The sequence below is a fragment of the Monodelphis domestica genome, chromosome 5 (genome assembly GCF_027887165.1).
Source record: "Monodelphis domestica isolate mMonDom1 chromosome 5, mMonDom1.pri, whole genome shotgun sequence".
NCBI lineage: Eukaryota > Metazoa > Chordata > Mammalia > Didelphimorphia > Didelphidae > Monodelphis > Monodelphis domestica.
In genome coordinates, this window is record NC_077231.1 from 6,050,400 (window position 1) to 6,075,936 (window position 25,537).

A 25,537-nucleotide genomic window follows, 5' to 3' on the forward strand; every position below is an offset into this window, starting at 1 on the left:
AAAATTCTCAGACCCAGAGTCACAAAGACTCAGACACAACTAAACAGCAACTTTAATGCTACCAGCATAGGGGTGTGTGTGTGTGTGTGTGTGTGTGTGTGTGTGTGTGTGTGTGTGTGTGTGTGTGTGGTTTAGGTTAGATTTCTCAACAGTCCCACAAGAAGATTAATATTTAAACCACAAAAGAATTTATTAGAGAACCAAAAAGATGCCTAGAGAGGTTGTTGTAGGCTTACATACTGATGCAGATGTGAATATACCTCTCACATTCGGATCCATACAGATAACGGAGCACTGGAGAGAGTATCAGTGCTTACATTCAGGTCATTTCCAACATGAAGATCTTGCAATTCCTTTAACAAAGAATGACCCCTTAGCCAGCTTCCTAAGCTAAAAGACTCTCAGACCCTCACATTTATAACTAAACTTTCTTTGAGGTGCCACTTTGCACCCATCAGATTGGCAGAAATAATTAAAAGCAAGTCTATGTGTTAGTGGAAACATTAGAGACTTTGGGGAAAGTAGTCTAATGGGGGCAGCTAGGTGACTCACTGACTTGAGAAGCCTCAGGAAGCCCTGACCCTCCCTTTTGCAGGGAAATATAACCTCCTTCTGATTGGCCTGACAGTTCACACTTTGGAGCCTCCTTTGCAGTCCCAGTTGTTGGATATTTCAGGGAAAAGGAGGTGGACTTGAAGATCTCCATTCTTCCTCCATCATAAAAGAAAGGACAACGCACTCTTCAAGTGGATGAAAGCTCATCCTGTGACCTACCAGTCCTTAGGGACAGTGTTCTTGTTTACAGATATATAAGGAGCTGCTCTCTACCCTGCTACTAACAAAAGACGAAAGGATCCAGCCAGTGAGCGGCATGGAGGACTGGAAGTAATTACTTTTATCTTGGAAGCAGGCTGACCTTCAAAACCCGAAGTTAAAGAAGGTTTCATGTAGAAATGTTACTATTAAATAAAACAAGTCGACATTAATTTCCCTCACATTTATAACTAAACTTTCTTTGAAGTACTACTTTGTACCCATCATAATGGCAAAAATAATTAAAAGTAATAAAAAATATTTACAGGGTTATGAAGAAAAAGATACAAGTGTGTTACTGGTAGAAGTGGAAACCATTGGAATCTTTTTTGGAAAGTAATCTACCAGGGGCAGCTGGGTGACTCAGTCGATTGAGAGTCAGGAGGTCTGTGTGACCCTGGGCAAGTCACTTGACCCCCACTGCCTAGTCCTTACTGCTCTTCTGCCTTAGAACCAATACACAGTATTGATTCCAAGACGGAAGATAAGGGTTTTTTTAAAGTAATCTAGCAATTCTCTGCAAATGGCTTAAAAATAAATCATATCTTTTGATTAATGATGATTAAATAATTTATGATATTATGTCATGGAATAATATTGTAACAAGGCATGCACAGGGTTGCCCTGCTTGCTTGCAGTTGATTAGGTGTACCAACATAGCACATAAGCTTTTTGAGGGTGGAAAGAAAGAAAGAAAGAAAGAAAGAAAGAAAGAAAGAAAGAAAGAAAGAAAGAAAGAAAGAAAGAAAGAAAGAAAGAAAGAAAGAAAGAAAGAAAGAAAGAAAGAAAGAAAGAAAGAAAGAAAGAAAGAAAGAAAGAAAGAAAGAAAGAAAGAAAGAAAGAAAGAAAGAAAGAAAGAAAGAAAGAAAGAAAGAAAGAAAGAAAGAAAGAAAGAAAGAAAGAAAGAAAGAAAGAAAGAAAGAAAGAAAAACTAGTCTCGGTCTGGTAAATGAATCTAATCTCTGGGCTGGCTTTTCAATGGACATATACCATGAGGAAGAAAGTACAGAACCAGGGTGAAACAATAAGTATGTATTCATCAGTCCTGGCAAATGATTTTTATTTTGGTGATTTTACTCAACCTTCCAGCAGATTATAACAATAGTTACTACTTCTATTTTAAGTGTATTTATCCTTCTCTGACAGTGTATACTTTTGACACCCTTTTATGTTAAGCATTTGTTTTGTGTGTAGGAAATAAATACCTGCTCTCTATCTCATTGACATTGTACCATGTACCACAGTACCTCTCTAGACTCTGGGAAGACCATGGACATGAGATAAAACCTAAGCTTTAAGTACATCTTTCCCAACATACCAGGGTGTGAGTTTAATGAACACAAGAATTTGAAAAAAAAAAAAAGAGCCTGACTGCAATACCACTACTAGGTTTGTATCCCAAAGAGACCGAGAAGAAGGAAGAAAGATATCTATGTACACAAAGATTTATTCTAATTTATTCTAATCCTTTCTGTGGTAACAAAAAAGTGGAAATCGAGGAGATGCCCATCAACTGGGGAATGGTTGAACACATTGTGCTTCGAGGATTGTGATGGAATATGTCGTGCCTTAGGAAATGATGAGCAGGATGATTTCCGAAACATCTGGAAAGATTTACATGAGCTGATTTAGAGTGAAGTGAGTAGGCCCAGGAGAAGATGTACACAGTAACAGCAATACTGTACAATGATCAACTGTGAATGACCTAGTTATTCTTGGTAATTTAGAGATCCACAACACATCCAGAGACTCAGGATGAAAAATGCCATCCACCTCCAGAGAAAAAACTGATAAAAAGCTACTCAGAACATACTACATTTCATTTTCTCTTTTTTGGTTTGAAATCTAAACTGATATGGAAAAATGTTTTGCAAGATTGTACATATAAAATGATATCACATTGCTTACTATTTCAGGGAAGGGAGAAGGTAGAAAGGGTTGGGGGGAGAGAGAATTAGGAACTCAAAAAATGTTAAATGAATGTTAAAAACTGTTTTTACATGTAATTGGGGGGGATTACATTTTTTAAATGAGTGTTATAAATGTTATTATAAATGTTGTTGACTGACTTCTAGATGGTTAGGCTTTCCCAAAATCGAACACAGAGCCACAGCAGATGGGCTATTGAGGCAAAGGGTATAGAGACAACCCCACTTAGCTCAGATACAGTTCTAATGCTAGATTCTAATGCAATTAGGATTGATGAGAAAGATTAAAAAATCCATAGAAACTATGAAATTATGCAAAGGGGGAAAAGTAGAATTAGAAGATCAGTAGGCACACCACAAAATGAAGGAAGGAAGGAAGGAAGGAAGGAAGGAAGGAAGGAAGGAAGGAAGGAAGGAAGGAAGGAAGGAAGGAAGGAAGGAAGGAAGGAAGGAAGGAAGGAAGGAAGGAAGGAAGGAAGGAAGGAAGGAAGGAAATTGGCACCCAGTATAAGTGTAATTAGGAAAAACGGAGTTGAATCTGGCTTCAGATACTTACTGGCTATGTGACTCTAGACAAATAATTTACTCAACTCTGTTTGCCTCAGTTCCTTCATCTGTGAAATGAGCTTGAAAAGGAAATGGTAAATCATCCCAATATCTTTGCCAAGAAAGAAGCATCTGATGTGACTGAAAACGACTGAACAATGCTAAGCATGTAGCCCTTTACATACCACCCCCTAACAAAAGTGAAAACAGTCTGTGCCTCTAAGGAACCTCCATTCCAGTGGGAGACTAGGTGGGCAGGGAGGGGTATTTTGATTTGAGAAATTATGGGGGAGTGAGTGGGGTCATAGGGGAAGAGACTGACATACCCTTTCTAGGAGCAACAGCAGAATGGACTTCCCTGTGATTCACAAACTGGGAAGGGGAGTGAGTGGCCAAAACTAAAAGAGCAAAAAGGACAAGGAATAAATAGGAAAAATGAATTCAGATGGCAAGTTGTTAGGGACATTTTATGGGTTGAAATTCATTTATCCCAATGTAAGTCATTATAAAGCATGTCCATTTTGGTTTATAGATGGCTAAAGTGGAGTTCATAATAAATATGAAAATAAAGGCAACTCAATAGCAACATAGAAAATTCAATTCCTGACAAATCTTATTTTTTAATAAATGTCAAACAGCAAATGGCCAAGGAGGAGACAATCTATCGACCAGAAACTTTTTTCCAGGTTCACATTAGGCCAGGAAGGCACTAGACACCACAGCAATGGCAAAGCCTGAGAGGCTGTACTAGCATGGATCCCACATCCCTCCAGTTTTTCTACGAAGATAGGCTGAAAGCCTTTTGCCCAACAGTTTTGCTGAAATCTAGATCCCGGTCTAGAAACTCTGTCTAGAGTAAGAGTTCTTGATCTTTTTTTGATATCAGGGAATCGGTCCTCTGGAACTTAAGCTGGTGAAGCCTATGAACTCCTTCCCAGAATTATGATTTTAAAATGTAGATGATTGCAAAGGGAAGAAAATAATGTTATATCATTTGATAATTAATATCAACCTTTTCCCCATTTTGTCCTCTCTGAGCCTATATTTTTTTTCTGGTCATCTGTAGTTTTTTTTCTTTTCTTTTTTTGGTTACAATGCTCACATCATTTCCTTCCCTCCCCTCCACCCACCCTTCCCGCAGTTTTCCCGCAGACACGCAATTTCACTGGGTATTACTTGTGTCCTTGATCAGAACCTGTTTCCATGTTGGTGTTCGCACTAGGATGTTCATTTAGCGTCTACATCCCCAGCCATGTCCCCGCGACCCATGTACTAAAGCTGTTGTTTTTCTTCAGTGTTTCTACTCCCACTCTCAGCCTCTCTTAAAAAGAGTCCTGTCCTGGTCTGAATGAGGTATGCCTGAGGAAGATTCCTAGCCCTTCCGACTTACATGCACCCCCTTCCTCCCTCCCTTCAGTTTACTCCATAAATAGAGAACCAGTTTGGGCTGGACATTCCCCAGGGGATGACTCTCCAGTCCTAGCTTTCCCTCTCCAAAGTTAGGGATGATTTGCTCCCCAACAGGGAGGCCCCGATGGAGGGTACAATGCTGCTGACTGAGATAGTTTTTATTTTTCTAGCCAAGATTTCTAGAAGCTACTAGATCAAATAATGCAATTAGTACTCCTTAAGCATCAGAGAGGGGTGCAATCAGCTACACAGAAGACCAGCCAATTCAGTTTCAGAACCAGAAAGTAATAGGAAGAGCTGGGATAACTCAACCCACTTCCTCATTAAAATGTCTGCAAATCAAAGTTGTCTTCCCTTTGCCAGGGGAGTTCCAAATGATGTTTTGTCAGGTCAATCATAAGGAAGATTTAAAAGACCCTGTGAAGCCTCCCTCCTGATCTTTGGTCATTGAATGAGGCCATTGACCCAATCTATTGGTTATTGCTAGCCTAACTAATAAACTGATCATGCTCAGGTTCCTTTGTTTTTGGCTGAGACGGCCAACATAATCAGTACAAGTTACAGTTAATAAAATATTATCTTGCCCTACAGAAAACAGTGTGTCAGGCTGCCTTTGTTGCAATTTTACTTGCCTCAAAAGGAAACCAATTATATTGAAATAAAGACATAATTGTTTCCTATCCAAGTTCTGGAATCTCTTGTTTCTCAGGGTGAGAGCATTCCCCTGATCAACAGGTCTAGTCACCCTGTCACCAAAGGAAATGACTTTAGGCTCTCGAGCTCCTAAGATCCAACCATCCACCTTTTTCTCTCTGACTTTTTTTGTCTTCATAACCAGATGACCTCATGGTTAGATATTTTAATTCTCAACTATGAGATTTTATCCCTGGTTAACTCTCATTATCTGTGTTTTCCTCTGCTCCAGGTCTGTGATGCTGGTCTCTACCACCACAAATTGCCAGAGTATATAGTTGGACCTCACTACTGCAAGACAGCCCTTCAATATAAGCCTAATTGTCTTTCCTTCTTTCTTTCCTTATTTTCTTCTTTCCTTTGTTCTCTCCTTCCTTCCTTCTTTTTTCTTCTTTGCTTCCTTTTGTCCTTCCTCCCTTCTCTCCTCTTTTTCTTCCCTTCTCTTTTTTCTACTTTCTTTCTTTCTTTCCTTCTTCCTTCCTTCCTCCCTCCCTTTCCTTCTTTCCTTCTTTCCTTCTTTCTTTCTTTCTTTCTTTCTTTCTTTCTTTCTTTCTTTCTTTCTTTCTTTCTTTCTTTCTTTCTTTCTCCTTACCTTCTCTGTCTTGGTATCAATTTTTAAGACAAAAGAGTGGCAAGATCCAGGAAATTTGGATTAAGTGACTCATTCAGGTTACCCATCTAGGAAGTATCAGAGGACAGATTTGAACTCAGGAAGATGAATCTTTTCCTGACTCTATCCACTGTGCTACTCAGCTGCCCCAGACTTAACTGATTTCTTATGTCCATCCCTCTAGTAGCTGTTAAAACTTCCTTTCCTCCTCCTAATAACTTACCATATCCCCAATTTCCGTACTTATTGCAGGTGAATTGGGCCCTTCCCATTGTGTAATTAGAATTTTTTCCCCAGAACTCTCTTTTCCAGTTTTCCATTTTCCTTCTCACTTTATGTGCTAACGTAGGGAGGATATATTTTGATATAACCCTGCCCCTCATTCTCTCTGCTCCCAAGAAGGCATTGTGGGGGTTGAGGAGAGAGCTTAGCAATAAAGTTTACTTGTGTGTTTTACTTAGCTTTCTTTGTATTTCTCTTTTTTTATTTCTTCTACTTCAAGTGGTTATTAATGAATCTTATAAAATATGATACTTGGAGTTATTGATATTAATTTAAATATTACATTGTTGGCAACCACAAAGGGATAGAATCCTTGATCTTCCTTTAAGATAGCTTTTGAGTAAAGATAAGTAGATTATTTTGAGAAAACCATGTTTCTCAACTTCTGTGGCCCTTTCTGCCCTCCCCCTCAGTGGAATTCTTTTCAAAGTCTTCCTGGTGCAGGAGACCCAAAGTGGTATCTCTGCCCCCCCTCTTTTGTTTGCAGAACTTAGCCTGGGGGGCTTGCCAAGCCTGGAGCTCCCACCCACCTGCCATGTCTGTTGAGTAAGCTGTTTTCCTGCATGGAGGATGAAGTATAAATCCCCTTTTCTCTCCTGCAACATGAGTCTCAAGCATACAGTAGCTGCTTGAACTTCCAGCTTGCATTTGAGGCAGCTCTTAGAGTACTGTGCACACACTGTGTTCCACCATACCTACAGCCCCAACCCCATTAAGCTTCCAAGCCAATTTTAAAATAACCTGGGGAAGCTTTCATAGCCTCTTTTAGAGCTCAAATTCCAAAAGTCTGTATTCTACACCCATTAAACCCCTTTATTCTCCCAGACCAACTCAGCTAAGCAAATCTGAGGAGTTTTTACCTTCATTGTACCTATAATAGAAAACTCTTGTCTTTTCTTGTTGCCCTTCCTAAATTTAGTCTCAAGCTAAGGCTTTTCACCCCACCCTCCATTCAAAGGCTGATTGGAGCATGGATTGGAGAACACTTCTACCAAATACCTGTTTGCCTATCATTTTGGCACCCCTATCCATGAGAGCTAAGATACAATCATACCAGGGAATGATATTTCCCTTATGCTTCAAAATCTAGTCCTTTTTTCTCTCTCTTTCATAGTATGGCAATTTTCTGTAGTCCTGGCTGCTGATTGGGTAAGTGCATAATTGCTACTACAGGCTTATGGGACACAAATCACTTTAATCAGGCCCTGATCCAAGGACCTGTTACGGGCTTATTCTTCCTTATTTAGAACTTTTACACATGAGACTGATATTTTATGTTTCACCCAGAAGTTACTTTTTTCTCTTTTATTTGTTTTTTTTAATTTTATGTGGTTTTTTTTAAGTTTTCTTTTGACAATTGATTCATATACCTTATAACTCAGCCATGTATCCCAGGGTGGTCCATGTATTGGTCAACACCCTCCTCAAGGGGGATTGTATTATTGCCATAAAATTCTAGATTTATAAAAAATGTTCTTACTCTTAGTCTTGACTGGACTACTTTCTCAAACCCTCATCTTTCTCACCTCAATTTCTCCTGACCATTTTTTAAAAGGAACATGTGCACTTATATTAACCCTTTCCAAATGCAGACACAAATTCAACACAAACAGGAATTCATTTTCAGCATTTTAAAGGTCTTTTGTTCTACATATAAAATGACTATCAAAAATTCACTTACCCTGGCAAAAAGTTTCTCTGTGCTTGACCTATAGAATCCCCTAGGACTTCTAGGTAACAAATAGAGGTGAGAGGGATGAGGATGTCCCTAATCTAAAATGAGGGTTTGAGAAAGTAGTCCAGTCACAAGCTGTGACTCTAAGACATTTAGGGAGATGGAAGACAACAGTTGTTCAAAATCTTCTTCCTTCTTCTTCACAAAATCAGCAAGGTCTCTCAACTTAACCCCAGGAAAAAAAAAACAAAGTTCAAAATCTCTCCTTCAGCGTGGCTTATCTCCTTTCTCAGCTTCAACCTCAGAGAAAAACAAAGTTCAAAGTCTCTCAGTTTCTCCTGACCAGCTGAACTCTCAAATAGGCCACCAACTCAAAAGCCAAGTTTCTCCTTCTTGTCAACTTCAACTGTCCAAAGCCAGAGAACCCCAAAACCAAGTCAGCCCCACCAGGGTCTTTTAGCCAGGTTCAACCCCTCCAGTGAGAATGACTCCAAGTCTGGTCCCCTCCCCTTGGTCAGCTCAATTGCCACTCCTGGGAACATTCCATTTGGAAACTCCTTCTTGATTGACAGGCAGGTCTCCAGTCCTGGTTCCTGCATCTTGGCTTACAAGTCTTCTTCATGCCTTTACTACATCACACAGGAGCCATAGCTACCCCATAATTTGTATCTCTTTTTTTTTCCAAGTTTTCTTTTTAATACTTTTATCTCCTTTCTTAATGCATCCACTAAATAACTATCATCATCTTTCCTTTCATGCCAGTTATACACATATACTGCCACTCTTCTTAATTCATCAAGGTCCATATTCACCCAGTTAGGACAACTGGTTTTAAAATAGTCCTTGACCTTCAACAATTTTTCACAAATTGCCTTCTCAGTTGTCTAATATCCCTTTCTCTGGTCAGATCTAGGTCTATATATCTTCTTTCCAGTTCTACAAGTTGGTTCATGAACTGTGAAGGATTTTCTCCAATCTCTTGTTTTAGTTTCTCAAATTTTGTCCAGGTACCCAGTCTGTCAGAAAACATTCTCATTGAGTTAAGTACTGCCTCCCTAGCTTGACACAATCTGGTGTAGTCTGTTTCATCATTAAAATCCCATTGAGTGTCATTCAGGCCAGTGAACTGCACCCATTCTGCAAACCTCATTAGTAATCCTGATAACCTTACCCTTTTCCCCTTTAGTAAATAATTCATCTAATAAATGTTCGAAATCAATCCAGGTTGGATCAAATTGTATGCAAATTGTCTCCAGCTTTTTAATAACTGCTATGGGCTCCTCCTCAAATGAACAAATGCTATGCTTAAATCCCTCAGTATCCTGAGGGGGTAAATGGTTTTTAATGCCTTATATTCACTAACTGTATTTTATGATTAAAGGTTGGTACTTCCCTTAAGGGGAATAGTTTGAGCTTGTATGTTCTTTCTTTTGGGGTTTGGGTTTAGTTGCCTTGGTGGAAGAATTAGAAATAGTAGGAGAGGCAGTTTGAGTCAAGCAATAAATCATTTCATTTTGGCGAAAAATAGTTTTTGCTATTGTGGAGAAGAGAAAAATTATGAGAAAATGCATGCAAAGGACAGAAGCTGGAAATGGGTTATCTGTCAGTCAAATGAAGATTCCATTTGGAATGTTACCGGGAAAAGCAGTTTGGAGCCAAGCCAACAGTGACTGGTTTGGAGGGTCTTTGGGTTTTCTGGCTGACCTGTTAGCCTGTTAGGCAATGATAGCATCACAATTCATAGATGTGCACCATTGAACCCAGTGACTCTTTGACCCAGTGACCATTGACCCATGTTATGCCTCTTGCTTTGTTCAATATAAGAACTAGACCTAGGACTAACTTGCATATATCACCATTTGAAATGCTATATGGTTAGCCACTTTGGCATGGTAGGACAGTAAAGCCACCATACTTGTCAATGCTAAAAGGGGAATATGTACTTCATGAATATTTAAAACAGATATAATGTAGAATAAAGGAACTAAGGAAACTGGGTTTACTTGTGCAAAGAATATCACTAGATTTTTCATTGCATAAGATAAAACCAGGAGATAATGTATATGTCAAGAACTTTAATAGAGAATCTCCTACAGAACCAAGATGGATCAGATCAACAACGGTCATGATGACAACCCCAACATCTATAAAGGTTAATCAAAGAGATCCATGGTTCCATGCTTCACATGTGAAATTACATCACATCCATAATGTTGAGTAGCCCTAGGAAACTATTCAACAATAAATAAGTCATTATTGAAAACAAAGGAAAACACCCACAAGACTACAGTATCAACAGAAATTACAGACAAGAGCATTGTACATGTTAAAATGATGACAGGAAAGCACCCCTGAAGCAAATAACACAGTTCCAGAAAGAAATACAGCCAGTAACACAGACAAAAGGAAAACATGCATTTAAAAATTTAACTCCAAAGAAAAGTCTCTACATATTCTATACAAACTCTCTGCCAACCATAGTAACAGAAAAGAAATGATGTTATCTCAAATGAAAATGTTACTCCTGACCAAATGAAATACATTATATCTAAATTCTATCTCCAAGACATAGCTAAAGAAAACATACAATAAACCTCCTTGTGAAAAATGCAAACATCAAAAAGATAAGAAAAAACTTCAATTTTATATTCTTGACAAAATTCTAAGAACTTATGCACAATACTATACTGCTTACACCCACCCATGAAGATGAACACATGTAATGCTTACTTCCACACATGAAGAATAAGTGATGAATTCTGACAAGCATTCATGAAGTACTCATAGCTTACTTCCATGCACAATGAAAATTTCAATCTTACATACATGCACATGTAAAAACCTTACACGCATACATGTTCCTGATTGTTCCAGTATGTTCCTGAATTGAAGAACACAGGACTACAATCAAGAGAGACAGCAGACAAGAGTGGCATGCTGACCAGATGACAAAGGACACACAGAGTTTCTACAATCAACATCAAAGGACATGGAAGGACTTTGAAAGTTTGGACTTGTGATCACAAGGTTATGTAAGAATATGACGTACATGTTAACATCACATATACATACACATGCTACACTGAAATATAATGTAGGAAGATATCTCATGGAATGGGTAAGGATACAACACATGCATAGTTGCAAAACAAAAGTCACACTGATATAAATTTCTGTGGAAAATTCAAACAGACAAGTTTGCACAGAAATCAAGAACAATGTATATGGATGTACATATGAAAATCTGTAATAATACAACTTATGTATACATGTAGCAACCAATGTACTAACAAGCTAACTATATTAGAATAATTTATTAATGTTCTAATGACTAACAATAGGGACAGCTTAGAGAATTTGTTCAAAGTCTTAGGGAAGTAGGGACAGACATAAAAAACTACTTAAGTATAGGAGTTAGAGTACATTATAATTGTTGGTTAGTAATTGTTGGTAATAAAAATTTTTACTTAGTTGAATTATAGACATTAGGAGATAAGACAGTTACATATTCAAAATGCTATTGAAATTGTTGGAATTGTTTAAAATTGTTATGTGAGTTATTGTGTCAAAACCATGTTTAAGCCATTTTCCTATAACCAAAGTTAGCATAGAACTAGATAGACAGAATAGCTAAGATAAGATTAGGATCTGTGACTTTGGGGGGATAAAGGAATATTTGATATAGTATAGGGTTAAGAATTAGATAGCTAGATATATAACTAAAAGGTAAGTATCAATAAAAAATGCAGGGTACTTAAAAAAAAGACAAAAAGAGAGGAATGTGGAAAAGAGAGAAATTATAAGAAAATGCATGCAAAGGATAGAAGCTGGAGATGGGTCATCTGTCAGTCAAATGAAGATTCCATTTGGAATGTTACTGGGAAAAGCAGTTTGGAGCCAAGCCAACAGGGACTGGTTTGGAGGGTCTTTGGGCTTTGGGCTGACCTGAAGGAGGAAACTGGTTTTATCTCTGAGACTTGGGATAATCAAGTTGGAGGTGACCTGGTGTGAATTTCAAAACTACTCAACCCTGTTCAAACCATTCTTTAGAGGATGGGATTTGGCTATTTCCTGATCAATAACAATGGAGATACTTGGAATGACAGAATCAGGTCTTGGAAACTACAATCTCCACCGTACTCAAGGTAACAGGATTTAGGAAGGGCTGCAGCAAAGCTCAAGATTTAATTATTTGAGAATATGGCCTTCAACAGACATGTGCAAAGGGGACAGACCTCTGGGCGGTCCTGGGTGAAGCTAGAGCCACCATTGGCACATGTGAGACACAGGAAGGGAGGTAGAGGAGAGCTGAGGAGGCTGGGACTTCCTGTGTGGAGGGAGAGTGAGGTGGTTGGAGGCTGGTTGCTTGGAGTGGAGGCCCTGAGACTGTTTCTCCATTTTGGTCACGTGAGTGATAGGGACTAATCTCTTTTCTTTGCCTTGGATATCCAAGGCCTTGGGCCTTTGGCCCAACCTAAGCAGAGGGGATATTTAAGCCCTATTCCCTTCTCTCCCCTTTCTCTCTCTCTCTTTCTCTCTCTCTCTCTCTCTCTCTCTCTCTCTCTCTCTCTCTCTCTAATACTTTTCTTCCTCCTGTTAGTAATTAAAAACTCCATAAAAGGTTGACTGCTGACTTGAGTTTTCATTTAGGAATTACATAGCTGAATTCCTTGGCGACCTTAAATTAATATATATCAGTCTTTTAAAGTGATTTCCATATCACACTGGCTGATTTGAAGGCAGAAGAAGAAGGACAATAGTCCACATCTCTTTCTCTCTGACTGGCTCTGTTTCATGCCAGTGACTGAATTGCCATTTCTCTCAATATCCTCCAACATAAGACTCACTGTAGAGAATAGGGATATCCCATTCCTCTTACCTTATCCTCTATCTTTCCTGTTTTCCCCAAATAAACCCCTTTTTTGACAAAGAAGATTAAGAACTATTTCACTGAAACCTCACAGCTCACACAGTGACTTGAGGGAGACTGAAGAAGGGGGGAGGGGAGGCTGGAAGGGTTCTGAAGAGGGAGGTACAAAAGGAAGGTTAGGCAAAAAGGAGATAATTACCTGATCCATTAGTTATCTAGTATCCATCAAATACACCCTCAAAATATCATCTAGTACACTATCTGAGATACTCTTTTCAAGGTGAGAAACTTGAGATAGTTTCATTTTGTTGGACAATGGTTTCAGTCAATTGAGAAATGCAATATTCCAGATATGCAGCTCTAGTTTCCATAAATCTCTCTTTTATCTGTTTCCTTTACTTAATGATAATTAAACTAAATACTTGATACAGTTGGTGTCCTTGAAATAATCCGGACAACACAAATACTCCAAAAACCAGTAAGAACTGTAGAATATCTAAAACTGTGAGCTGTAATATCTCATTAAAGTTCCCCGGTAGTGGGAGTTGTCTGAGGTAGAGTGGAACCTCCTCCTGCACTAACTGCACTAACTGCATGATCTCTAGCACCACAGATGCACTTCTATCTCTTTGCTTAGTATTCAAAAGAACAGAAAATTAGCAGATGTCAGACTCCAACCTGGCTCACCAGGCGGTGAAAGGTTAAATTTGGGGTAGGGGGTTGACAAAAATACATAGAGCAGTTTGGTAAAACAGAAAACACTTAGTTTATTTTGAGAAGAAGCTTGGATAAGAAATAGGAGGGAGGAAAGTGAGACAATATATTACTCTAATTTTATAACTATACCTAAAACCCCAATCCTGACTACAATTTCTAAAAAGCCCTAATCGAACTGCCTTTGAGGGCAGGTTCTTCTGCCTGGGCCAGGCCCAGCCTAAATGCCTACACTGTCTATTTAAGAATGTATTCACTATCTAACTACCTATCTAACCTAATCAATACACATTAATCAAACTCCAACTGCCTTAAGTCTGATTTCTCTACTCCAACTGCCAGTCTGACTGAGACAAAGATAGGTGGAGCTCCTGCTCTCTAGGAAACTCCAGAGCCAAAAGCCTCCTTCCAACTGCTCTTTCCCTTATATAGTTACTCCGTCTTGTCTCCTAGACAATGGAATCTTCAGATCTCTTACAGGGAAGCCTGTCAGTTAAGAGGCTCTTACTGAGAACTTCTGCTCTTAAAGAGACAGAGTGAGATTAAGAAACTCCTTTTAACACAAGTGAGAGAAAGAAGAGAGAAAAGAGAAGAAGATCCAGTACAAAACCTTGGGTTAAGCCTACAGTTAAGAAGCATGATCTGAACAATGATACAGCAAAACAGAAACCAAGAAGCAAATGTCACAGAGGTGACAAGAAAAGGGAGGGAGGAAGAGGGAATAAACATTTTATTGGGCATCTACCACATGGTGGGCATTATGCTGATGTTTTACAAATAAGATTCATTTAATCCAGCAATCTTGGAAAGTAGGTACCATTATTATTCTCATTTTATAGTTGAGGAAACTGAGAGCAGACAGAAATGAAGTGATTTGCCCAGGATCTGAGAATCAGTAAGCTTCCGAGGTCAGATTTGAGCATCTTCCTGATTCCAGCCCTTTGTCTTCTTCACCCCCTAGCTCAGGGCTAGGGCCCCAAACTAAGGCCTGTGGGCCACATGAGGCCCCCTGAGGCCATTTATCCAGCTCCCACCACACTTCCAGAAGGGGCACCTCTTTCATTGGTTGTCAGTGAGAGGAACACTATATGTGACGGCTTCACAAAGCAGAGTCGCTCACATACAGCACTACTTCTGGTGACATAATTCTTTGCGTGGCACCTTGTTCTGAGAGTAACTGAATGAGAATGAGGCATCTCACAAAGGATTATGAGGCTGCACAATGGAAGACGTCAGCATGGTGAGCGGCGATCTGGGGGAGGGGATTCTGCACTGTGTGTATTGTTGCCGGGTATAGAGGTGGCAGTGATGGGCCTGTGCAAGGTGGGACAGGCCCATCCCAGCTGGCGCTGCAGCCTCCGCTATCCCAGACAGCGGTATACAGATTTGTTCATAGTTTCTTTTTATAGTCTGGCCCTCCAACAGTCTGAGGGACAGTGAACTGGCTCCCGTGTAAAAAGTTTGGGGACCTGTGCAAAAAGGAACAATAAAGTGGAGGAATTCCATGGAGACTGGAACAAACTCCAGGAAGTGATGCAGAGCAAGAGGAGCAGAACCAGGAGAACCTTGTACACAGAGACTGATACACTGTGGTATAATCGAACGTAATGGACTTCTCCACTGGTGGTAATGCAGTGACCCTGAACAATTTGGAGAGATCTAGGAGAAAAAACACTATCCATAAGCAGAGGACAAACTGTGGGAGTAGAAACACCGAGGAAAAGACACTGCCTGACTACAGCGGTTGAGTGGACATGACAGAGGAGAGACTCTAAATGAACACTCTAATGCAAATACTAACAACATGGCAATGAGGTTCAATCAAGAACACATGTGATACCCAGTGGAATCACATGTCGGCTATGGGGGGGTGGGGGGGAGGAAAAGAAAATGATCTTTGTCTTTAATGAATAACGCATGGAAATGATCAAATAAAATATTATTAAAAAAAAGTTTGGGGACCCCTGCCCTAGCTGGTCTCTAAAAACCCAGAGATGGGAAAGTATTCAGGAGGAGGAGAGGGTGATGAAAGAGTTAAATGCTATATAGAGGCTACAGGGCATGGAGAATAATAAAGGGCTCTTCAATTTAGCAACAAGATATTAATCTCTGTAGACTTTGGAAAGGGTAGCTTCTGTGGGTAAATGATGTTTGAAGCCAGATTGCCAAAGATCAGATTCAAATGAAAATTAAGACAAATGGATTCCTAGAAAGGGAAAAGAGATACAGGGCCATAGTTTTAGGGCTTGTAAGGTGTATTGAAGGTTTTTTTTAAGTATGGAGAAATCCTGGGGTAGTTAGGTGGACCTGGATTCAAGAAAGACTCATCTTCCCAAGTTCAAATCTGGTCTAAGGCACTTATAAGCAGTGTGACCTTGGGCAAGTCACTTAACCCTGTGAGCCTCAGTTTCCTCATCTATAAAGTGAGATGGAGAAGGAAATATTAGTATCTTTGCCAAGAAAATCCAAAAATAGGATCATGAAGAACCAAGCAGGAGGGAGAAATCTTGGGCAAGTTTGTGGGCAAGAAAGAAAAAACTAGTAGATGAGGAAAGATGACAAATCAGTGGGAGAGGTCATAGCAGTGAATATTGTGAAATACATAGAACCTTCCTTTCAGTCTTTGACCCCAAACTGTGATTTCATTGGGGGAATGAGGAGTTGCCTTTTCTTTAAAGGGACTCATTCTGCCAGGAGAGATCTTTGGCTGTTCTGAAAATTATAAAAATTATAGCCAAAGATTTGTATTGGAGATGTAGGGAATGAGGAATGAGAGGTCAAAAGACACCCAGCAGAGGACCACATAGCCAGATGTGTCAAAGGCAGGATCTGAACCTGAGGCTTACCTACTCTGAGGCCAGATTATTGCCTTTCAATATATAAAAGATTTGTCAGGCAAGGTTGGATTCAAAAGGAGTAAAAAGAACTGTTGGGAGGTTATTATAATAGCCCAGGTGAGTGGTAAATAGAAAGCAATGAAGAGGGAAGCAACTTTGGGAGGGAGGAGGGAGGAGGGATGATGTGGGAGATGCTGCCAAGTAGAATTAACATCTGCATGGAGAAAGCACCTGTGGGAGCTCATTATTGGTTTTGGATTTGGTAGGCAATGGCATGTGAGAGATGAAAGAGAGAAGAGGTCAGATAGTAAGTTTCTGATTTTTGGTACCCTTGTGAAGAATAGTACCACCTCTAGAAGTACAAATGTGTAAGCCAGGGCAAGCCACCAGCACTCAGAATCCTCTGATGGGAACTGTATTTCATCAAATCCAAGATTTAAATTTTGTTCGAGATAAATCTTCAGAGAAGAAGCTTGCTAACTAACTGAATCCAGAGAATGAACTGTTTGCAGAAATATATCTAAACCTTTTCACTACAGGAAGATCCAGAATGAACCTTGGGGTGTGGTTGATTGAACATTTTTCGAATGTACACTTATGCCAAAGGGGACTGCCCCCTAATTGGTTTTTGTCAATGTGCCCAGCAAAACATTGGTTTGCTGTCTCTCTCTCTCTCTCTCTCTCTCTCTCTCTCTCTCTCTCTCTCTCTCTCTCTCTCCTCTATTTCCCCATATCTACAACTATTATAGTTTTCCTCTTAGTGGGTAAAATTTTTGTATACACTTACAGTTAGAATTTTTGGGGTGCAGTATGCTTATGTTTAGTGATCAATTGGGGAGACTAGTCTCCCAATCATCATCAGGGGGGATTGTGAATTTTAAAAGTCTCCATCTTGGTCTAGCACCCAAAAATTGTGCACACCCACACTACACAGGCATGTGCTAATCAATGACAAATCAGAAATAACTAACTGCCCACCTGGGCTGTCCTAAGCCAAGCTAGAGCCAACCATTGGCACTTTTGAGGCACAGGAAGTGAGGTAGGGAACAGCCTCTGGAATTCACTCACTTCCTGTGGAGAGAGGGAAACGGGAGTTGGTGTTAGAAGCTTGGACTGGGAGGACACCCACAGACAGCTTTCCTTCAGATTGGTCATGTGAGTCAAGGACTGATTCTTTCCACCTTGGCCCTTTGGGCCTAAAACTCCCTCTGCCTTGGTCAGAGGTTGAGTAGCCCCTTTCCCTTTTCTCCTCTCTCCTTCTCTCCCTCTCCTTTCCCTACTCCCATTGTGATTAAACCTCCATAAACTCCATTCTGACTTGAGTGTTTCATTTTAGGAATTTCATAAGTAAATTCCTTGGCGGCCATTGTTCAATATTACAACAATCTTAAAAAGGTGAAATTTTCACCATTACAGAACTTAGTTCAGCCTCTTACCTAGTCCCTGCTAGTTAGACACTGATATGATGAAATTCTGGATCATCCTGAGCTCACTGGGTCCCAGAGCAAAGTGCCTAGAGCTTCTGATGATTATCTAGAGAACAAGAAAGCAATCATCAGTTGTGACAAATAACCCTTAGAGGCACACAGTGCATGCAGTTACTGAGACTCTCTCCTGTTGGGATCTCCAAGACCCTTGGAGGGTATAGAGACAGATCTCCTCTCCCTTCAAGGTCCTTAATTGCACTTTTGACTCAATGAGGGTTGAGAAATCCTGTTTTAGAAGAATGAGGGGTAATGGGTAGGGAGTGGACACCTCTCCAGATGGTTTCTGAGAAGCAGAAGAACTTCCCCTGCAAACAAAGAAGGGGAAAGGTGGAGCAGCTGTTGGAACTAGGAAGATGAACAGAGGATGTCAGCTGACAGGAAAAGAAATCAAGAGGAGGACCAAGGAGAGCTGCCGGCCTCAGAAGAGAAAGAAGTCTCTTTAGGTTTAAGGCAAGTAAGAGAGCATGTGGGTAAACCATAGAGAGTCTGAAGAATCGGAGCACATTAGCTGAGACACTAGACATATGGTAGGGAGATTTGTGGGAGTGGGTAATAGACACTAGAAGGAAACCTGGCTACTAACCTCTAACACTAACTGCCCATTAACCAACCAAGATAGACCTGACCACAGGAACAGACCAAAGAACAGACCCAGACTGCCCAGAACTGCCCAGGGCAGATCTGATCATGGGAATGGGTCAGAGTGCCTTGCATTTACACTCAAATACTAGTTGGCTGAGATTGAATTGAGAGTATTCTTAGGCATACAAACAGGAGAGGAGAGATTTAGGGAGGGGCAATGCTTGTCACAAGGGAGAAATTTTCTGAGACCAAAAATCATTTTTATTACAACAGCTCGCATTCCCACTCTAAGGTTGACACAACAGAAGGATGTCTGTCCACAGAAAAGCACTATGGGAGGGCCTGAGGTCAGCAGGGTGAATTTGAGACCCAGTTAGGCAATACTAGGGAATAGGCCTTTCTAGTAAAAGGCTCAAAATCCCAGAGAAAGCCAAGAGAGGAAGGAGGCAAGGCTTAAAGCCCACAGGGAAAATCTGTCCCCCAAGAACAACACTAACACTAGCTACCATTTATCTAGTTTATACCAACTGTAGACCTGGGGACAGGCCAGATCCCAAGAGTGTGAGCTTAGCAGGTGGTGCCTTGGACCTGAGGCAAGCTGGGGGAGACAGCAAAAATAATGTTGGCCCTAGCTGTGTGACCCTGGGCAAGTCACCTTGCCCCCATTGCCTAGTCCTAACCACTCTTCCGTCTTGGGATCCATACTTACTTGAAACACTAAAGGTAGGGGTTAAAAAGAGTAGTGTTGGTCCCAGGCCCCAGAGGAGCAGGACGCCCCACCAATAGGAATAGCTAGCCAGGGCTCACATGGCCATAGCAGCATCTCCAGCTAGGTCATCCAGGGGAGAACCAGATCATGCTGAAGAAGGACGCTGGGGATTGAATGGTGGGAACAAAAGCAAGAGGGTCACATGTCTCCCCAGGGAGCTGAACAGAGGTGGGGAGGACATTTTGGGAGGTTCCGAGTAGACCAGGCCCAGGACGCTGGGATGATCGTTTTCAGTGGGCATGGAGATGGGGTAGAGGACTGGAGGAGACAACCTCTCCAGCTCTTCCCATCCCTGAGATCCTGCACTGCCGGTTCCCTCCCGGCACCTTCTGGATAGGATTCTGCCAAGTGAGCATGCTGGTGGAGAGTGCGCAGATGCGGAGGGCCTGGAAAGGGGCAGGGGCAGCAGGAGACAGGAGCCTTCTTTTAGAGGGATGAGCCCTAGTAAGGGCTTTGCTCCTTTGGGCTGACCTACAAGCGATGGGGCACTCAGGCCCCAAGCCGGGGAGCAAGTTCTACGCACAAGAGCCCACTCCCAAGGGGCCCTTCGGGGTTTTCTAGAGGGGGCTGCCTGCCCCAGAGTTAAGGAAGGGAATATCCTACGGCACTAGATGCGCCCCACCCCGGGCCTTAGCTCCCGCCTCTTCAGTCGCGGGCACTTCCTGGCATTTTCTGTGGGTAGTTCAGTGTGGGTGGGAAGGAGGATTCGGGTGAGAGGCCCGAGAGGGAACAAACCAGGTCTGGTCCGGCATATGCAGAGGCGGCCTTAAGCCTGGGTAATGGGTGACTAAGGGTGGGGCACAGTGGGACAGAGCCCTGTGGGTCGTGACCTCCCAAGTCCGGTCTCCTGGCAGGACGAGGCCCCCCGGCCCCCCTGCAGAAATGCCCGTGCGCTCCTCCCTCGGTATCCGCCTGGCTCCCCTCCCCGGCTGAAGTTGAGGCCGCCGTCCCCCCTCCCTCCGCCCCTAATGGGCCTCGTCCACCCACCCCCAACAGGCTGCCCCTCCTCTTCCCAACATGCTCTGCTCCCGACTCAGTCACGGAGATATCACGCGGGAGGTTGGGGTGAGAAGGAGGTGGGGTGGGGTGGGGGGGGCCGAGTGAGGCGGAAGTATTTCTGGGAAAGATGTGGTGACAGGGGCCCAGCTCAGCCCAGCTGAGTCTGGTGCGGCCCTAGGAAAGCCCCCTCCCCCTCTTTCTCCGCCTCTCCACTCCCACTCAGCCGGGGTCCTGGCTGGCAGCAGGACAGCTGGCGGCGCTACTCAGCCTCTTGAGCCCGTACTGGTCACTGCCGGCGCGGGACTGCTCCTCGGTCAGTGCGGGCCCCACTGCAAGGCGGGGGGAGGGGGGCAGCCCGGCTGGTCCAGACGGCCTGGACCTCCTCGGTTGCCCCAGAATCCCGCTTCTACTATTCTAACCAGGGATCATCCCGCCTCGGCTGGGGGGAGCAGGGCAGCCCACTGTTGGACAGCTCTCTTCCTTCTCTCCGGGTCCCAAAGTTCTGCTCTCCAGCTGGAGCAGCTCGGGTCTGAACTGTGTCGGCCAAGCCGACTTGGTCAGGGGTCCCACTCCGCTACTTTTCCGTCCCCCTCCCCCCATCCCGACACTGGGCAGATCTCTCTGGGCCGAGAGAATCCCCGAGACCCTTTCCTGCTCAGAGCCAGGGCCCCTGGGACTTCGGTGATCTGCGTTTGGAGGGGGACACCAAAGGCGAGTCAAGGACTCGCCAGGGTCTTCATGGGGCTCTCTGACGGATTTTTCAGACCAGGATCCTGTCAGCAGGCAGAGGGCACAATGGCCATTTCGTGGTCCTTGACCCTGGCCTTCACCACCAGTCTGGCCTTTGCCCGGCCCCCCAACTTCATTCTGATCTTTGCTGACGACTTGGGCTACGGGGACCTGGGCTGCTATGGCCACCCCAGCTCATCCACACCCAACCTCAACCGAATGGCAGCCAAGGGCCTCCGCCTTACTGACTTCTATGTGCCTGTCCCACTGTGCACCCCATCTAGGTGAGGCTGATGAACCTAGAACCCTCTCCTTTGAATCTGATCTTCCCAGCCCCCATTGTTCCACCCCCCATTGATGTCTGGGTGCTTCCCTCCCCAGCCCACCCTCTGCCCCAGCACACACAGCTTTCTCTGGTCCTTTTTCTCTGTGGAGATCTCTCTCCAGAGAGCCTCCAGGGACTCCCTGATCCCTGTCCATTCCTTCTAGGGCAGCACTGCTGACTGGAAGGTACCCTGTCCGCTCAGGGCTCTACCCAGGGGTCCTATACCCTGGCTCCCTGGGTGGGCTTCCCCTGTCTGAGGTGACCATGGCTGAGGTCCTGGCTGAAAGGGGCTACCTCACTGGGATGGCTGGCAAGTGGCATCTGGGGGTGGGGCCCAATGGCTCCTTCTTGCCTCCACACCAAGGATTCCACCGCTTCCTGGGAGTCCCCTACTCCCACGATCAGGTGTGGGGCCAAGGGCTGTGGTCAGTGGGAAGAGAATTCTGTCAAGGGAATGGGAAATCCTAGGGAGGCACCAGATAGAGGCTGAGGACAGTGGACAAAGGACTCAGGGTAGGACTGCAGGGATTGGGGACTGAGTGGGCAGTGGAGCAGGGTTAGGAGTAAGTAAGTGGGCAGGAGCTGGGGACAGTGTGTCGAGGAGCCCACAGTCCTACCCAATCTTCCCCTCAACCCCTTGCCCTGTGCCACCCCAGGGCCCTTGCCAGAACCTGACCTGCTTCCCACCAGCCACCCTCTGCTATGGAGGCTGTGACCAGGGTGTCGTCCCCATCCCCTTGATGGCCAACCTGTCTGTGAAGGAGCAGCCCGCCTGGCTGCCTGGACTGGAGAAACAGTATGTGGCCTTTGCCCAGAACTTCATAGTGGATGCTGCCCGCCAAGGCCAGCCTTTTTTTCTGTACTATGCCTCCCATGTGAGTAATCCCATGGTATCCCAGTCCCTGCCCCTGACTCCCCACTTTTGCCAGGCTCGGAGGAGGGAGGAGGTGGCCCAAATCTTTGCAGGGATGCAGCTGTTTCTTTCCCATGTGTGTTGTAGCTGTGACTGAGTCCTGGTTCTGCCTCCGCCCCCAGCATACCCACTACCCCCAGTTTGGTGAAGAAACCTTTGTGGGACGCTCTGGCCGAGGACCATTTGGGGATGCCTTGATGGAGCTGGACTCAGCTGTGGGGACACTGCTGGATACTGTGGAGAACCTTGGACTAAGCGAAGAAACTCTGGTCTTTTTCACTGCAGATAATGGGTACAGGGGCTGGGAAGGGGGTCAAGTAAGACATTTGCCAGTGTCCAGATTCTCTCTCTTGCTCTTACTGCCCCCTCCATGTTGTCTCTGCCTCTGTAGCCCTGAGACCAAGCGTATGTTCCGGGGTGGCTCCTCTGGCCTTCTCCGGTGTGGAAAGGGGACGACCTACGAGGGTGGCATCCGAGAGCCTGCTTTGGCCTTCTGGCCAGGCCACATCATGCCAGGTTGGTCTCTGAGAAACAAGCCCTTCAAGCTGATGCTTGGGCAGAAATAGCTCAGGCAATAAGGTGTTGAATGGCATGGCTGCCCCTTCTCTGTGAGGAGACTCTCCTGACTCCTCCAGCCTAGTGCCAATCCATTGAGGACTGACCCTTCTAACTCCCAGGGGTCCCTGGGGCCACACAGTCTCACTTAGGACATGATCTAGTCTACCCTGCTTGAAAACCTCCAATAACAGGGAACTCACTACTTCCTGAAGCAGACCACCCCTCAGCCTCCTTAATCTGCCCCTCTCCCTCTCAACCTCTCATATGTCAATAGTTGGCCTATGGGTTGCCTAGCTGTGGGGGAGGTGAGGGAAGGAGGCCCTTCTTCCTGGCTTTTATAGGTGCTGTCAGTCGAAGGATAGGAGACGGTACACATGTCATGTGCCCATTTTACAACTGAGGATCATGAGACTCAGAGAGGGGAGGGACTAGCCTCAGGTCACATGGCTGAAGAGGGCTGAAGCCAGCATTTGACCGGAACCTCTGATTCAAAGGCTCATGCCACCTCTTCATTACCATCCTCCCCTGGCAGCCCCTGTGAGTAGTGCCTCTTGCTAGAGGCTCCCCTGACTGGCTCCTCCACACAGGGGTCTCCCATGAACTAGCCAGCTCCCTGGACCTGCTGCCCACCATGGCTGCTCTGGCTAGTGCCCACCTACCCAACGTCACCCTAGATGGGGTAGATCTGAGCCCCATTCTGCTGGGCACAGGCAAGGTAAGAGTCCTGGGACCCTATAGCCTTCCTCTGTGAGTGGGTGGCTCTGGGCCACACAGACCCTGACCTCTGTCCCACTGTCTCTAGAGCTCAAGGAAGAATCTCTTCTTCTACCCTCCAGTCCCTAGTAAAGCCCAAGGTGTCTTTGCCATCCGGCGGGGGAAGTACAAGGCGCACTTCTTCACCCAGGGTAATCCTAGCCACAGACAACTCCTTGAGAAACCCTCCCCACTCCAACTCTCTACCCTGTTGGGGTCTGTTGCACTCAGGAACAGAGCCACTGATGGGAGTGGAATGCTCGGGTCCCCCATTGCCCCATCTTCCCTGCCCATCCCAGGGGTCCTGTCTTCCCATATCCCTGTTCCTCTCCAGGGCCAGCAGACTACATCCCTTCATCCTTCACTGACATCCCCCTTTGGTTGCCCCCACTCCAGTACCCTATGTGATTCTATCCCCATGCCGCTCCAGGATTTCCTCCTCTTTATTCCTCATCATCCTCATTTATATTCCTCACTATTTAGGTTCTTCACACAGTGACATGGTTGCCGACCCAGCCTGTCATGCCCTCACTCCACTGACTGCGCATGATCCACCGCTTTTGTTTGACCTCGAGACCGACCCTGGAGAGAACTATGAACTTGGGAGCCATGGCCCCAGGGAGGAGATGACAAGAATACAAGAGACCATAAAGGAGATGCAGCTACTCAAGGCCCAGTTTGATGCTGCCATGACTTTTGGAGAAAGCCAGATGGCCCAAGGCACAGACCCAGCTCTGGAACCTTGCTGCCGCTCAGGCTGTTCCCCCAGGCCAGAATGCTGTAACTGTCCTGGCCCTTAATAGGACACCTCCCCCCACGTGATTGTAGGAATGACCTTGTGTCTTTCAGTGTGCCCACAACCCCACTGACCACTAATCCTTCAAACTGCCATTCAAGGACTACTCTCTGACTCTGGGCAGCAGGGGCACATGTCCACCATGTGTCTTCACACAAATCTGGAACTCAGGTTGCTCCACTGGATGCTAAACACATGCCACAATTAGGGGCTCACTGGCCAGTGGCTCAGACATCTCGGTCAGACAGTTCTCTATGCAGCCCATTGAGGTAACATTTTCCACACTCCTCTGGCATCCCTAAGGGTTGGGTTTTCTTCTGAAAGCTCTGGTAGGAAGTTTCCACACCCATCCCTGGATAATTGATGCTGCTTTCCGGTAGGGAATACAAGTCAGACAATTGGGTTCGCTGTCATTCATGGATAGCTGGGAGATTGGATGAAAGCACAATCTCCAGGTCTTCAGTATTTCTTATTACAGTAAAGCCTTTACTAAGATATTAATATGTGTATTAACTTAAGCACGAATTTTGAAAATACCTTTTGGAGCAAGATTTAAATAAATACCAACATCAAAGTATAATTTGATGCCCTTCCCATGTCTTCTTACCTCTTTTAACATTCCTGATGAAAGTTACTGTGCCTGATCACTGTCAAGGAAAGCTGCAGCTGCTGTTCCAGGCACTGCTAAGCCTCTATATGGAATGCCTCCTGTTCTCCCTCAGTAGTTTGGGGAAGAAGATAATGTTATTCCCTAATTGTTTTCCATATTATTCTCTCTTAGAACTTTCAAAACTACTGTATCTACCATACCTTAGCAAAGAGATTTCTTTCTTCCCTATGGATTAACTAGTATAATCCATTCCACCAACCCTCCATTGTTAAAAGATGATTTGTTGTCGTTGTTAGAGCTAAGAGGAGTATGTGGAGGGGCAGCTGGGTAGCTCAGAGATGGGAAGTCTTGGGCTCCAACCTGGCCTCAGACGCTTCCCAGTTAATGCTTAACCCCAGTTGCCTAGCTCTTTTTGCTCTTCTGCCTGGGAATCAATATTTACTATTGATCCCAGGGTGAAAGAGAAGGGTTGTTTTGGGTTGGTTTTTTTAAGTGGTATACCGAGAATGGACATAAATATAATTCCATCTTGTTCTATATTTGCCTTTTTTTACTATGCGTTGCCCTAGCACAAAATGTAGGACCCCTTTGCAACAAGTAGGATTTCTCCATTATCTTGCTTTCTGACTGTAAAGAGA

At 44.1% G+C, this 25,537-nt stretch overlaps 1 protein-coding gene and 1 long non-coding RNA gene across 6 annotated transcripts; one reads left to right on the forward strand and one right to left on the reverse strand.

Moving 5' to 3' along the window:
* Positions 1–1,652: 1,652 nt before the first annotated feature.
* On the reverse strand, positions 1,653–19,334 carry LOC103103193 (uncharacterized). The gene is made up of 4 exons (XR_472260.2): positions 17,815–19,334; positions 3,614–3,685; positions 3,298–3,367; positions 1,653–2,417 (listed from the first exon to the last, which is right to left on the reverse strand). It is a non-coding gene; the product is annotated as an uncharacterized LOC103103193 (long non-coding RNA).
* A 46-nt stretch (positions 19,335–19,380) lies between these two features.
* ARSA (arylsulfatase A) lies at positions 19,381–24,863 on the forward strand. Of its 5 annotated transcripts, none has more exons than XM_007502772.3 (9): positions 19,381–19,564; positions 20,980–21,228; positions 21,434–21,674; positions 21,926–22,144; positions 22,305–22,474; positions 22,574–22,698; positions 23,328–23,455; positions 23,543–23,645; positions 23,977–24,863. In XM_007502772.3, exons 2-9 carry the CDS (start codon positions 21,011–21,013, stop codon positions 24,291–24,293), a joined length of 1,521 nt encoding a protein of 506 aa, XP_007502834.1. In that variant the 5' UTR covers positions 19,381–19,564; positions 20,980–21,010; the 3' UTR covers positions 24,294–24,863. The 5 variants fall into 5 exon arrangements, with proteins under 5 accessions (XP_007502834.1, XP_056653487.1, XP_001366628.1 ...); XM_001366591.4 differs by lacking the exon at positions 19,381–19,564 and adding an exon at positions 20,241–20,528; XM_007502773.3 differs by lacking the exon at positions 19,381–19,564 and adding an exon at positions 20,266–20,528 and having other exon boundaries at positions 23,577–23,645.
* Positions 24,864–25,537: the final 674 nt, after the last annotated feature.